This window comes from Nelumbo lutea, chromosome 2 (genome assembly GCF_056320005.1).
Source record: "Nelumbo lutea isolate HS-2025 chromosome 2, American lotus-T2T, whole genome shotgun sequence".
In the NCBI taxonomy this organism is placed as follows: domain Eukaryota; kingdom Viridiplantae; phylum Streptophyta; class Magnoliopsida; order Proteales; family Nelumbonaceae; genus Nelumbo; species Nelumbo lutea.
The window spans coordinates 71,517,242-71,530,990 of NC_142685.1; the positions used below are offsets into that span (position 1 = coordinate 71,517,242).

At 38.1% G+C, this 13,749-nt stretch overlaps 1 protein-coding gene across 2 annotated transcripts in view; it reads left to right on the forward strand.

Moving 5' to 3' along the window:
* TSL (Protein kinase superfamily protein) overlaps positions 1 to 13,749 on the forward strand; it is a 54,077-nt gene that overhangs the window by 3,456 nt on the left and 36,872 nt on the right. Inside the window, exons 3-6 of one of the 2 annotated variants that reach the window (XM_088972952.1) lie at positions 3,686 to 3,895; positions 10,293 to 10,343; positions 10,541 to 10,648; positions 10,749 to 10,793. In XM_088972952.1, the coding sequence (XP_088829078.1) occupies positions 3,686 to 3,895; positions 10,293 to 10,343; positions 10,541 to 10,648; positions 10,749 to 10,793 (414 nt within the window). Of the gene's footprint in view, positions 1 to 3,673; positions 3,896 to 10,292; positions 10,344 to 10,540; positions 10,649 to 10,748; positions 10,794 to 13,749 lie in introns of both variants that reach the window. The other variant, XM_088972951.1, reaches the window with a different exon arrangement.

A 13,749-nucleotide genomic window follows, 5' to 3' on the forward strand; every position in this document is an offset into this window, starting at 1 on the left:
TTTTAGACCAATTAATCTTCAAATTGGACATTTTCTCAAAGACTTTTACTACTAATTTCAAGTTTTCCACCCCATCTCTGCTATCCTCATCACAAAAAACTAGGATATCATTTACAAATTGCAAATAAGTAACCAAGATGGAGGCAGATGCACAGGGTTTGGTTGGAGGATCAACAGAAATCAAGTAATTGTCTCCCATTTTTAGTTTGTTGATGACACAATTCTGTTTTTGTGGATGTTGACCTAGGCATGGTAAGAAATTTGAAATCATTGATTGGAAACTTTTGAAAATCGCAAAATTGAGAATAAACTGGAATAAAAGTGGTATTGTTGGAATCAACTTGGAAGAAAGGGAACTTCTAAGCTTTGTGGAGGTGCTGGGTTGTGAAGTTAGGAAATGGCCTATAACCTGTCTAGGTCTACCTTGGGAGAAACCCAAGATCCAATGGTTTTTGGAAGCCGGTGGTAAAGAGGTTTGCTAAGAAGCTAGTCCTTTGGAAAAGAATTACCTTGATAAGAGCTGTTTTAGCAAATCTACCTATTTACTTCCTATCCACCTTCCGTATCCTGACCAAGATTGCAAATCAACTAGAGAAATATGTGGGATTTCTTGTGGGAGTCGGGAAAGGAAAGAGAAGATCATTTGGTTAAGTGGGAACAGGTTTGCAAACCAAAGGTGAAAAGGGGGCCTAGGATTAGGAAATGCCGTCTTTAGAAACCCTGCTTTGTTGGGAAAGTGGCTGTGGAGATTTTCGTTTAAAAGAGATAGGTTGTGGATGGCATGAAGTAATAGTAAGCATTCATGATCTGGAGGGTAATGGTTGGAATGCAAAACTTAATCATCACTCAACTTCAGCTTCTCCTTAGAAAGCAATTCATGAGGTACACCCTTCTTTTATTAGCTCTATCTTCAATGATGTGGGCATGGGTGGCAACAGACGTTTTTGAAAAGACCTTGGGATAGGGGAAACACCTTTAAAAGATCAATTCCCTGAACTCTTTGCCCTCTCTAACCTCAAGGGTGAATTGGTGTCCATTAGGAACTTCCTCTCCTTTAGGTCTTAACTGGAACCTTGGTTTTAGAAGAGGCCCTAGGGAGAGTGAATGCAGTGCACTGATTAACCTGCTTGACTTGTTGGAGACTTTTTTGGACTCAACCTTAGAAGACTATGGAATTTGGACTGGCTCTCTTGATGGACTCTTCACTTGTTCCTCTTTTTTCAAGCTTTTAGCCCTTCCTAGTTCCCAAGAGGTGGGCTTCCCGATAAAAGAAATTTGGACTTTGGAGTAAGCCTATCCCACCAAAATTCAAGCCTTCTGTTGGGAAATCTTCCTTGGAAAGCTATGGTATGCTGCAGAATAGAAGGCCCTCTCATTGCCTTTCTCCTCATATGTGCTTCCTTTGTAGGGATAGTGGAGAATCCTTATCCTATTTATTAATCTCCTGTTCCTTTGTTTTTCATATTTGGGAGTCTTTCTGCTCTCTTTTTGGCTACATGTGGGTGGTCCCTCCTCAAGAGGTGGTGGGCATTTTCAACCCAAATTTCTTGAGGCAACTAAATAAAAAGGGGAGATTAATGTGGAAAGCAATTAAGGCGGAAGTTGTTTGGAAGAGAGGAACAACAAAATGTTCAATGGAAAGAGTAGAACTGTGGAGGAAGTAATAGTGGCCATAAAAAATAAAGGTTGCATTTTGGATTAAAACCTTGGAGTGCTTTCGGAACTTCACAATTAATGATATCCAAAAATTAGTTGATAGGAGGGATTTTGAATAATTTGAATGAAAAAAGAGGAAGAGAAAATGAAGGCCAAAGTACTTTTGAAAGGCAGTAAAGACTGAGACGAGGAATTCTCAAATCAAGAGGATGTGTTTACACTACAGATGAAGATTGATGTTGACAACTAGAAAGGTTTTGCTTTTGTTTAGAATTGGGCGGCGGTTTCTGCTTTAGTGGGGTTTGTGTATTGGGTTTCTTTTTTTTTGGAGTTTGTTTGGGTTTTATTTTGCTTGTGAGGTGTAGTATTTTTAGGCCTGTTTGGGTTTCCCGTGGGTGTTTCTTGCTCTAGGTGATTTCTTATCACCTTCTATTGTATATATTTTTTTTCTCTTTAATAAATTTTCCTTTTATTCTTCAAAAAAAAAAAGATCTCCTTAGGGCATGGAAGAAGGTAGCATAGTCCTCTAGAGAAAAAGAAAGAATAGGAATGGAGTGGAAACTCACAAATGGAGGTGGAAGGGAATTCAAAAGTAGTTATCTCTTGGGCAAGATTTAACAAACATATCCCTTGGACTCTCAAGAATGCTTACAGGGAAGTTGCAAGGCTTGCAAGATAACTGAATTTGGTCCCCTCCTCCATGTGGCTTTATTAAGCTGAATTTTGATGGGAGTAGTGAAGGAAGTCTGGGTCCCTTAAGCATAGGGGTTGTCTTTAGAAATGACGAAGGAAGAATCATTGCTATCTACTCGGGATTGTTTGGTGTTGGAGATTCTTTGAGGGCTGGAATAATGGCTGTGCTGGAACTGGAAGGTCTTCAAAGGGCAACAAAGTTGAACATTCAGAAGCTAGTAATTGAGGGGGACTCCAAGTTAGCTATTGAGTGGTTGAATAAGGAAGAGAAGGCTGGATGATGGTTCTATATTAATGAGAAAATGAGTACTTGGCTGTCTTAGGGAATGGAAATCAATGTGCAATGGGTGTAAAGGAATGCTAATTCATTCGGTGATGCATTAGCAAAGCAAACATTGGGAAGGGATGATTTATTTTGGGATGTATTGTAATTATGTTTGTATTTAGGAGAGTTAAGAGAGTTTATCTCTCCCTTTATCCCCTTTCTACACTTTCTTTATTATTATTATTTTTATTATTATTATAAATCAGTTTCTGTTATTCATAAAAAAAAGGTTTGCAAGATAACTAAATGCTGATTTCAAGTGTGTAAAATGGTGAGCAAATTGGATTAGCTGATTCCCTTGCTAAACAAGGAGTGGAAAGGCAACAATTGCTTTGGGCTTCTCTGTAATCTAGCCAACATTACTTGGGATGACTCTATGGTCATCAAACTCTACTCTTATATTAGTTGTAATTAATTAATGCAATAAATTTCTTGCTGATAAAAAATGCCTACCAATTCCTCTCGTCGCCCTCCTGATGTACTTTTGCTCCTTTTATTAATAAAATTTTCTTTTTTTTTATTTATTACCAAAAATGCTTAGTTGTATGTATGTACTGTTGGGCTTGGCTTGGATTAGTTCAGTTGGACTTTAGCTATCTATGGCTTGGGTGCAAGCCCAGCCTGAGTAGTGAGTAATATAAAAACCAAATATTCTAGGCAGAGGCTCAAGGACCAAAAGCCATTTCCACCTGGGCCTGTGGCGTACAAATTCCTTAAGCAACTATTCCATGATTCTCCAAAAACTCATTGTTTCTTCTCCCCCCTTATGCTTCTAGTAACTTAGTTTTGGTCATTGTTTAGTAGTGTGCCTACACTTTTTGGGTGTTTCTCATGATCCATTTGTTAGAATGCAAGGATTAACTACATTGCCTTTTATTTTTATTTCTTTTTCTGAAGGGCATGCTTTAAGTATGGTTGCTGTTGGAAGTATTTTGCTCAAGTCTTTCTATTGGCCGTATGTTTCCTTTGGTTTCTAAAAATTGTATGGTAATTCTAAAGAATGATAAACAGGGAGTATCCGAAGGAAGGATAAAGGTGGTGGAAACCATAGATACAAAAGCTGGTATAGAGGATATAAATAGGAAAAAGCAAGGTCGTGGAAGGGGACGCTCTGTTACAAGCCGAGGACGTGGTTCAAGGGTTAGTGATCAAACACGATTACAAGTTTCACCTTCCACAGTTTCACCATCAAATGGTCAGCTTGAGAACACATCAAATAAGGTATGCAATCTTTTTTAATAGTCATTGTACATATATACACGTGCAAATGAATACGTTATATGCTATATAGTTTGATGCTTTAATATGTATGCATAGATTTATGTATATATTAGACAGATACGACATAGTAGCCATGTGGAATGTGTATTCTGACAGAAAAGAGAAGAGAAGATACATCAAGGTTGGACGTGTTGGATTAGACACTTAAGTGGGGAAGGGTGATGCAGGAGCTGAAGAATCAAGTTCGGAATTTTCCGAAATTCTGTATTTCTGTATATTTGGACAGTATGAGTATTTTCGTCATTTTGACCTGTCCCATGTGGGCTTGAGCCATAACATCTTGTTCCTCTAGCTTAGTAGTGCTTGTCTTTCAATTTTCAGTTTATTTGCATTAGCAGATAGAAAGTTATTGTGTTTCTTGATGCGTACGTAAGACAAGGAGTGGCATTTTTGTAATTATGGTGAACTATATTCCAGGCCACACCAGTCACTGTATAAATAGATGTATTCTTTTCCTTTTGAAGCTAATGAATGAATGTAGATTTCTTTAGAGCTCTCTTGTAAGTTTTCTGTATGGAGTGATTCCTTGGGATTTCTCTCTCTCTCTCTCTCTCTCTCTCTCCCCCCTCTCCCTTTCTCTTTCTATCTTGTGACAGTTGGTTCTAGCCCTACTGCATTAGTTTAGTATCAAAGCTAATGGTTAGTCACCATGTTCTCACAAAGTGATCGATTCTATAGGCCCGAGGTGTCATTTAACCAATCTCATGGCTATAAAATCAATGATGATAGGTTTTTTGAACCATATGAAGTGTCTATAATTGATTTACTTGAGAATTCAGTGGAAGAAAATAGATCTAGTAATGTCAGTCATAGGAGTAAGGTTTTCAAGAACGTTAGAAGAGAAAGGGAAGTGCTTAATTTCAAGGGAGATGAAGACCAACAAGCATTCGTTGATTGGATTGCTAAACTAGAAAAATATTTCAACTGTCATGATGCCTGAAAAACAAAGATTTTAGGTTTGCACTCATGAAGCTTGTAGGATCTCTCTCTCTCTCTCTCTCTCTTTCTATCTTGTGATAGTTGGTTCTAGCCCTATTGCATTAGAGGGGGACAAGAATATGATCTTTCTTATAGTATGGAACAAGATCTTTCTCAGAATATTCTTTAGCATTATTTGATCGGAATATCTTGATGTGGGTATCAAATTGGGTAATTACAAATTCATGAAATTGTTTTACAAGTTTGGGTACTTTAGCATGGAAACACATAAGATAAAGCTAGTTGTAATGAGAAAAATCATTAATAAACAAAATAAAATATTTATAACGATCCATGCAAGGTAAATGGTAGGGCCCCCACACATTAGAGTGAGCAATATGAAAAGGATTTGTAGATCTTTTATTACTTGTAGACTAAGAGTTTCTACAATGCTTTGACAACTTAGTTTCTTTAAACAAAGCTAGAAACAAAAGACTCGAAGAAAAAGAAATATGACCCAAACGATAATGACATGACATGATACGACTGTTTGACTCTGCCACATTAGAACCAAAAGCTGCTCCGTAGGTGATACTTGACTTTGTCCAGGCATGGCCAACAGGTATATCCCATTTGCCTAATGGCCACTCCGAATCACCTTCTGTGAGTCCATGACCTTAAAAGCATAGTAAGAAGGGAAAAAAGGTCACACTCAATTCAAGGATTTTGTCAAATTACTTACTGAAAGCAAATTAGTGTTTGATTTTGGAACATGAAGGATTGTGGATAAGGTGAGGGTGCCTGAAGTTCTAATGTTTCCCTTGCTAGAGATAGGAGCAAGAGAGCCAGCAATAGGGGTGATTTTATCTCGACTAGATAAAAGTTGGTAAATTGAAAAATAAATGGGACACACTAGTCATATGGTAAGAGGCATCATAACCAGTTATCCAAGGGATCTTATGATTACCTGAGATAGAAGCATGATTCGTAGTAGCACGAATACCTGAATGGGCATATGCGGATGAAGAGGGAATTGTCTCTAATGAGGTGGGTGTTGTAGCAGTAGACTCTAGGTGACCAATTATTCAACCATACTCTCATACTCAGCCTTGGTGGCTGCTAGTTGCTGCCCCACTAACTTCTCACCACTATGCCCTTGTTCACTTTGTGAGGAGGTGGCTACATTTGCATTTCCACCTTTCCCATTCTCAAATATTTTTCCACTGTTTGCATTCTTGAGTCTGGTAGGTATAAGCTCTGGATGTAGCTTCCAACAAGTGTCTTTAGTATGCTTAGGCTTTTTGTAGTATTCACAAACATCTTTCTTCCTAGTGCTGACATTCGACTTCATCCTGAACTATCATAGTGATCTATCTATAGCTCTACAGACTAAACCTGTCTCCTGCTCTCCTCACTACTCACCATAGCATAAGCCTGAGATAAAGTCACCTCATCCTTTGCCAAAACATTCTGTCTCACAATATTATACTCCAGGTTGAGTCTGGTAAAGAACTAAAAAACCCGAATTCCTTCCACCAGCTTCCTATGCATTTCAACATCCTTTGTATTCCCCCGAACTAGTGATTTAAAAGGCATGCCTAGGCGCATAGGTGAGGCTCATTTTGGGGTATGAGCCACACCTAGGTCCTAGGCGCACCTCTTTCAAAAGGCGTGTGCCTGATGCGCCTTGCGCCTCATCCTAGGTGTGCCTTTTTTAAATTTTGCACTTTTTGCTTATGTTGTTCATTCATTCATTGCAATAAAATATCTTCTTAAAAGGCAATGAAAGTTGTAAAATCATTATTTTTTATGTGAGAAATAAGAATTTCAGACCCTAACATAGAGTTATTTGGGCTTGCTTCGAGGGGCATGCTACAAAGGTGACTCATAGAATCAAGAATGCAATATGTTTTACATCACATAACTACTTGAAGCAATGCAATTAAAGAAAAAAAGAGATTGTGGGTTTTACATGCTTGAAAATGCTTTATGCTTGCTTTTATTTTTAAATTTTCATTTGAATACGCTTTTCATGTTATGTTTATGCATTTTAATTTTAGATAATAGGTTTTTTAGATCATTTATTTTAAAATTAAAGTTTATATTTTTATTAACATTATGCTTTAATATTTTTTGCATTTTTTTTAAAATTTGTGGCATTTTTTTTGAAAATTCTGACATTTTTTTAAAATTTAGCTTTATTTTATTTTATTTTTGTAATTTTGTGCCTTTCTTAAAAAGGCGTGTGCCTCGCCTTGCGACTTGCGGCTTTTAAAACACGGCCCTGAACCACAATTTCCATGAAATTAATCTCCAACTAAAGAGATTTTAGCATGGAGAAGGAAACGACTAAGGGCCTCTCCCCCTATCTTAGATTATTCACATCATTCTTCAATTTGTAAGCTCGAGCAACATTCAAATTTTGGGAATAGGTCTTCATGATACTATCCTACACCTCCTTTGTGGTTTCCATCCACAAGTAGTGTTGGCTAATATATGGCTGCATAGAATTCACTAACCGATAGGGATGGCAATTTTCCCCATCCTCGATTGGGACCCAACATCCCCAACCCCATCGGGTCAGGGATGGGGACGTGGATTAATAGGAATCCCCAGTTAGGGTTGGGGGTGGGGATTGTGGTACCCGCCTTATGCCCCGACCCCGATTATATATATATTAAGTGTTATTTATATTAAATATATATTATTATATTATTTCTACATATCAAAACACATTTAAAGCATTATTTATAATTTGAGTTTTTTTTTATTTATTTTAAGTAAATTTATTTTTCAAAAAAATACTGTTATCTAAAAATATTTTGGGGATTCGGGTTCCCACGGCGAACCCATCCCCGTCAGGTGTCGGGGATGGAGGACCCATTTTATCCCCAACAGGGATCGGGGATGGGGATGGGGGTTCATTTCAGAATCGGGGTCGGAGATGGGGAATATGATCCCCGACCCGAACCCACCCTGTTGCCATTCCTACTAACTGACCCACTACTATGTAATTTTCTTGCATCTACTTCTCATAGGTTGGGTTGCCCTCCCCTGATTTCTTTTTGCTCTCAGTGATGTAACCCCATTACCTCTACTACACACATTTATCTTAATATATTGAAACCAGACTAAATAATTGACCCCATCCAGCTTTACAGTGGTCACTGCCCCAAAAAGATTGTGGTCACTGCCCCAAAAAGATTCTCCATTGACCCTCCATGTCAAAACCCAGTTTTTGTGGGATATTTGGTTTTTGTCTAGTTTGCTCCATTGAGTGAAACGAAGATCAAAATAAGTCTCAACTAAGCTAGAATTGCTATCTCAAGCAAAAAACTACTCTTCAAAAAGCTAAATCTAGAGTTTCACAGGATCCGCCCGAATGAGAGAAGAGGAGAAAGTTCAACCGCTCCTACCAGTGGTTCTAGAACCTTGTCCAACTCAAATCACCCATAGTGAAAATCAAAAGGCTACCCTTTGATCCCCAAGCGCTAGCTTCAAAGCGTCTTTAGGACTTGTAACTAGTTTTCTCTAGTTGTCTAGGGTTTTCAGGAAAAAACTCCAAGAACCTTTTTTGGGCTTCATTTGGGGATGAAAAGCTTCACAAAACCTCTCCAAAAACCCTCCCAACTGGGCTACATAAGTTGCTTCCTAATCGGCCGACCAATTCTACACACATTATATATGGGCAAAGAGAAAAGAAAGAAAAGAAGGTGAGAACTTGCTCTGATACCAAGTTGTAAATCACACTTCCAATAATCTGAATCAAAAGAAAAGAAACAGGGGAAAAGAAAGAGATTGAAGAGAGAGAAAAAAGTGATGGAGGAAGAAGATGGAAGAAAAGGTAGGAATAGAGGATGAGAGGCGGTGGCTGGTGACTGGTGCTCGACCGCTGAGTTGTTGATGTAGCTGTTGGTGGTTGCTTGGGTAGCAGCGAAGGAAGGGTTAGGGTTTTGATTTTTTGAATGCAAGTGAGAATAAGAGAGGTAGGAAGATGATGAATCAAGAGTTGAGATCTAGAGAATGGAAGTTTCTCTTTTACTATATATATATACTATATATATATCGGTTTGGATATTTATCGGATCAAAAGTGGTCTGGAATCCAAAGTTTAGAAGACCTTTATTGGACCACGAAGTGAGAATGCATTCAGCTATTGGAGAAATTGGAAGAGGCTAACATTTCCAGAGACACAACAGATGGTTTATGGTTGGAAAGATTGCAAAGAAGGATGATTTTCAGTTAAGTCCTTTTACATGGCTCTAGAGATGGTAGGGATTCAAATCAGATAAAAGGTGTTTGGGGCAATCCTGTTCCCCCAAGGGTAGAGGCTTTTGCCTGGCTGGTGGCACATGATAGTATCTTAACTTGCGATCATCTGAAATCCAGAGGTTTGCAGCTTGCAAACTGTTGCTATATGTGCAGCCAAGCAGAGGAAACGGTTCTCCACTAATTTGGCAAACTTTATGTGGAAAATTTTCTCTCATCTGTTTGGAATGGCTGTTTTCATCCCGCGACATCGGCAGAGATTTTTTCCTTGTGGCCTAAAATCAGAGGAAGCAAGAAAGCCAAAATCTTGTGGAGCTGTATTCCATTTGCAGTGTGTTGGACCATTTGGAAAGAAAGGAACAGAAGAGTATTTGAAGACAAGTAAAAAAACATCAAATATCTGATAGCAGGAGTGACAATATGACTTCAGCCTGGGCCCTAAGTCTTCCAGAGTTTGACCAAGTGCACAAGGCAGATCTGTTAGAGAACTTCTGGAACACTTAGGAATTGAATCCATGTAATTTGATTCCTTTTCAGTGTAATTCTGTTAAGCACAGATGGTTTGTCATCTAGACAACCAGCATTTTGGGATGTACTGCATTTTTTCAATTTAATGAATTTCCTTTTTATTCTTCAAAAAAAAAAAAATCAGATCAAATCAATGCATATTTGGATTAGATCAGATAATTTAATCGGTAAGAAAACATATTTGAATTTGACCGAATATCCGATTTGAACTATCCAAATTCGATTTGATTATGCCGAATCTTGGATTTAAATACAGATTTTCGAATGCCGTTTACAGGCCTATATGTGCAGGGGTATGACTGAGTACATCTGTCCCTCCCCAGAGTCCCCATTTGTGGGGGCCTTGTGCACTGGACTGCCCTTTGGTGTTTTGGGTTGCTGATGGCAGGGTTTTGGTTTGGTTTGAATTCTAGGTGCTGGTGAGTTAATTTGTTGAGTGTTGGGTTTCTTCTTTTGGTGACTTCTTGTCACCGTGTACTTCTCTTTTTATTTTATTACAGAAAAATGTATATCCCAAATGTTAAGAGGTGTATTCTTCTTAGACCCTGGATGCTTCAAATTTATCTTGGCCTTATTTGCAATTCCTGTTATGTTTACTGTGCTAACTGATGTTGTCTTGCAGGAATGTCGACTAAGGGAGCATCTTGGGACAGATGAGGTCGTCTCTTTAGAGGTAGTGTGCTACTTTGCTGAGCTTTTTGAATATCTGGTGATAAGTTCTCTTATGCTGATTTTTGTTTTACTGAAATATGCATGTTTTTCTCTAGGTTTTCTTGGAGTCTATGCTGAAAATGAGATCCACTTGCTAGTAGAATGATGTGTTGCTTCTTTCTCACAGTTTTTTCTTCTTTTTCTTTTATCTATATTTAGGAGGAGGTTGCATCATTACGTGCAAGAGTAGCATCTTTGGAGGAGGACTTACGTAAGTCACGCCAAGAAGCATTTGATCATCAACAGCTGATCTGCCAATTAGAAAAGGTAATCATTCTTTAACGGCATTTTTTGTAACCTGCTTATTACATTATTGTTATCTGTGTAATCTGTCCTTTTTATTTGCGTATTTTCTTTATGGTTACAGGAATTGAAGGACATAAAAGATCATGAACAGAAATTGAAGCCAAAGGTGATATTCGTTTCAAACTTTTGAGTTTTGATTGATTAATATATTCCATTTAAAGCTGAGATGGACCTTTTTGGTTATATTGATTGGATAAGTCAGTTCTGTTTTCTCTGAATTGATTTCCTAATGAATTCAAAATAAGGTGCATATTTTCAACTGATTGGGAAGAAAAATAATACATATTTATTTTCTTTGTTATTTCTATTCTTGGTGCTTTGTTCTTGTGGTCTCATATTTCACACTTATGTTATTGTAATCCATTTTCCACTATTTATAGAAGTTGTCTGTTTTACAGTGTTGTCTATGCTCTCAGTTGAGCCATTTTTTCTACTGAACCTCATTTGAAATATTGGTGAAGTTATGACTGTTAATGAATTTTTTTGTTGCAACCAAACAGAGAAAGATTTAAAGAGTGCAAGTTAGAGTAAAAAAATGAAGGGGATTAAACCAGATTTTATTGGTATATTGACACAGCTTTACATGTTCCAAAAAGATGCTGGATTAAGACAAGATACACGGAGAGGTTGAAGGTGATGGTGGCAATGTAGCCGAGCTGAGCGGATGATTCGAAGTGTTTGACTCATAAATATCTGACTAAAGGAAAAACATATATTTCCTCTTGATTTTTTTTTGATCAGCAAAGTGGGTTTTATCAAATATGTAATTTAAATGAGAAATATAAAAAAAAAGTATGTAATTTAAATGAGTATAATAAGTTCGGCAGATTCAGTCATCCTATAAAACAAAATGAGTTACACTTTGCCAAAAACATTTTTTGCCGATTAACCCCTTGTTTTGCTAGAGCATCCGCCATCTCATTTGCAGTTCTTTTCACATACTTAAAAGCAACATTTGACTCCCTTGATAGGCTTTTAATTTCCCTAAAGGCATGCCTGTAGATCCAGGGAACATGACTATTGCATCTTGTCCAGGAAATGACCACTTGGGAGTCCTCTTCCATTTCCAATAATTGAACCCATACTGTTTGCAAACCTTAGTCCTTGCAGTAGTGCCATCAACTAGCTTTTAGTGGATCACCTTCTCCTATAGGGCCAGAATACAAAGCCAAACCTTGCTAGATGAATCCCGAAATATTCCCCCTATACCAGCCATCACTTGAATACCTAAAGAGCTCCCATCACAATTTAGTTTTACAAAGTTAATTGCTGGAAGTTTCCATTCCATGGTTAATCTATTTCTTTTAGCAAATTGTGCCACTTCTGCCCAAGTTCTTATGATATCATTGACCAAGAAAGTTTGAAAGATTTCCATTATCTTTACCCAGTGTGCAACTCTTATCTTTATGGAATATACGATTTCCTCCTTGTATCTGCTCTTCTCATTGAATATTCTCCCATTCCTTTCTTCCCATATAGTCCAAACCACTGCTGCTCTGACTGCTTTCCACATTATCCTTTCCCTTTTCTTTGGCTGCCTCAAGAGGCCTGGATGAAGAGACTCACCACGTGTTGAGGAGGAATCCACCCACATTCGGAAAGAGAGCAAAAATACTCCCACACACAAAGCACAAAAGGGCGGGATATTAGTAGGTGGGAAATGGTCTCGAAAGTAATATTATTGAGTAGAAATGGTACATGATTTGGCGGATGAAGAGAAAAGAAAAGCCACTAAGCTCTCCCTTTAATTACAAATATTATAGTTATGCCTTCACCGCAAACATAGGTGAATGCTGAAAAATTCAACAATACTGCCTACCCATGATTGGTAGGCCCCAAGTACAGTTTATCTTTAGTTACCCTTCTCTTGCATATGTATCAGCCGCTTCATTTGATGATCGTCTAAATTCTAGTTCACCTGAACATGATATTTCCGGTTGCTTGTTTGGAAACTGCCTTCTCTTGATACATGCCTGAACATTCAAGATTTTTCTTCCTCTTGATTCATCCACCCAATCACTTGTCTCCTTCCATCTTCAAGCTTGATTTCTATTAGTTAGCAGATCTTAAAACCTTGAATTACTTAAAGTGGTTCTGCTCTAATTGAGTTCCCTGAACCTACTAGGGCTGACTACTAAATGATAACCTGACTATGATGATCTCTGGCACCTCGTAATTCTTAGGTTCCCTGGATTGGCAAAATAACATCCATCAAGATTTCTAATTGTGGGCATTATGGAGGTGGAGGTGGATACAAGTCCATGGACATTATTACTCCTCTCATAGGAGAACCGCTTGCTAATTTCTTATTACTCTTTAGCTAAGATGCTTGTGATTAGGGAGGCCATTGCAGATTGAAGCAAAAAATCTGATTTTAGCGGATTGTAGATGGCAGGATCAAAGGTATCTGAAGTTAAAGGAGGAAAGGAAAGCTATAATTCTTCTAACTGAAGGAGCACTACAGTGGCTAAAGGGCTTTGTGGATGGGGCGGTGTTCTATGTTAGAATGGTAGGGTGGAGAAGTTTCATGAGCTTTGCAGATATAAGGTATGAGTCAGTGCTACAATGGAATAGAAAGGCTAGTATGTAACTGTAACAGAGTTCACTAAAGAAGGTCGTTGGCAAATAATTTGCCTGCTGGAAGGGACGGGAAGCAATGGCTGGTTGAGGTTTTCATAAGAAATGCAAAAATAGCTCTGTTTCATTGCTTAAGAATCTCTGAGAGAGGAGATGGTGGAAATTTTTGTTGAAGTTGATTGCCTTGTAGAAACGGAGGAGAGCTTGGAGCCCAACAGGGGTGTAGCAATAGCCCGCGATGATCAGAAGAAACAGGGGCCGCTTGTCAATGATAGCTCACATAATATGCCAAAGCTTTCATTGGAGGTGGAAAATGATGTCTAGGAGAAGAGATACATTGTTACTGTAGATAAGGCTATTGTTAATGTAGGAGACACAACAGTGGAAGATTCATCAATAAAATCTGATGCAGGGTTGATCTTTGTTTGGAAAGGGGATTCAATTGACAGAATAGTATTTGCGCTAGGTGGATCTTTGGAAGACTA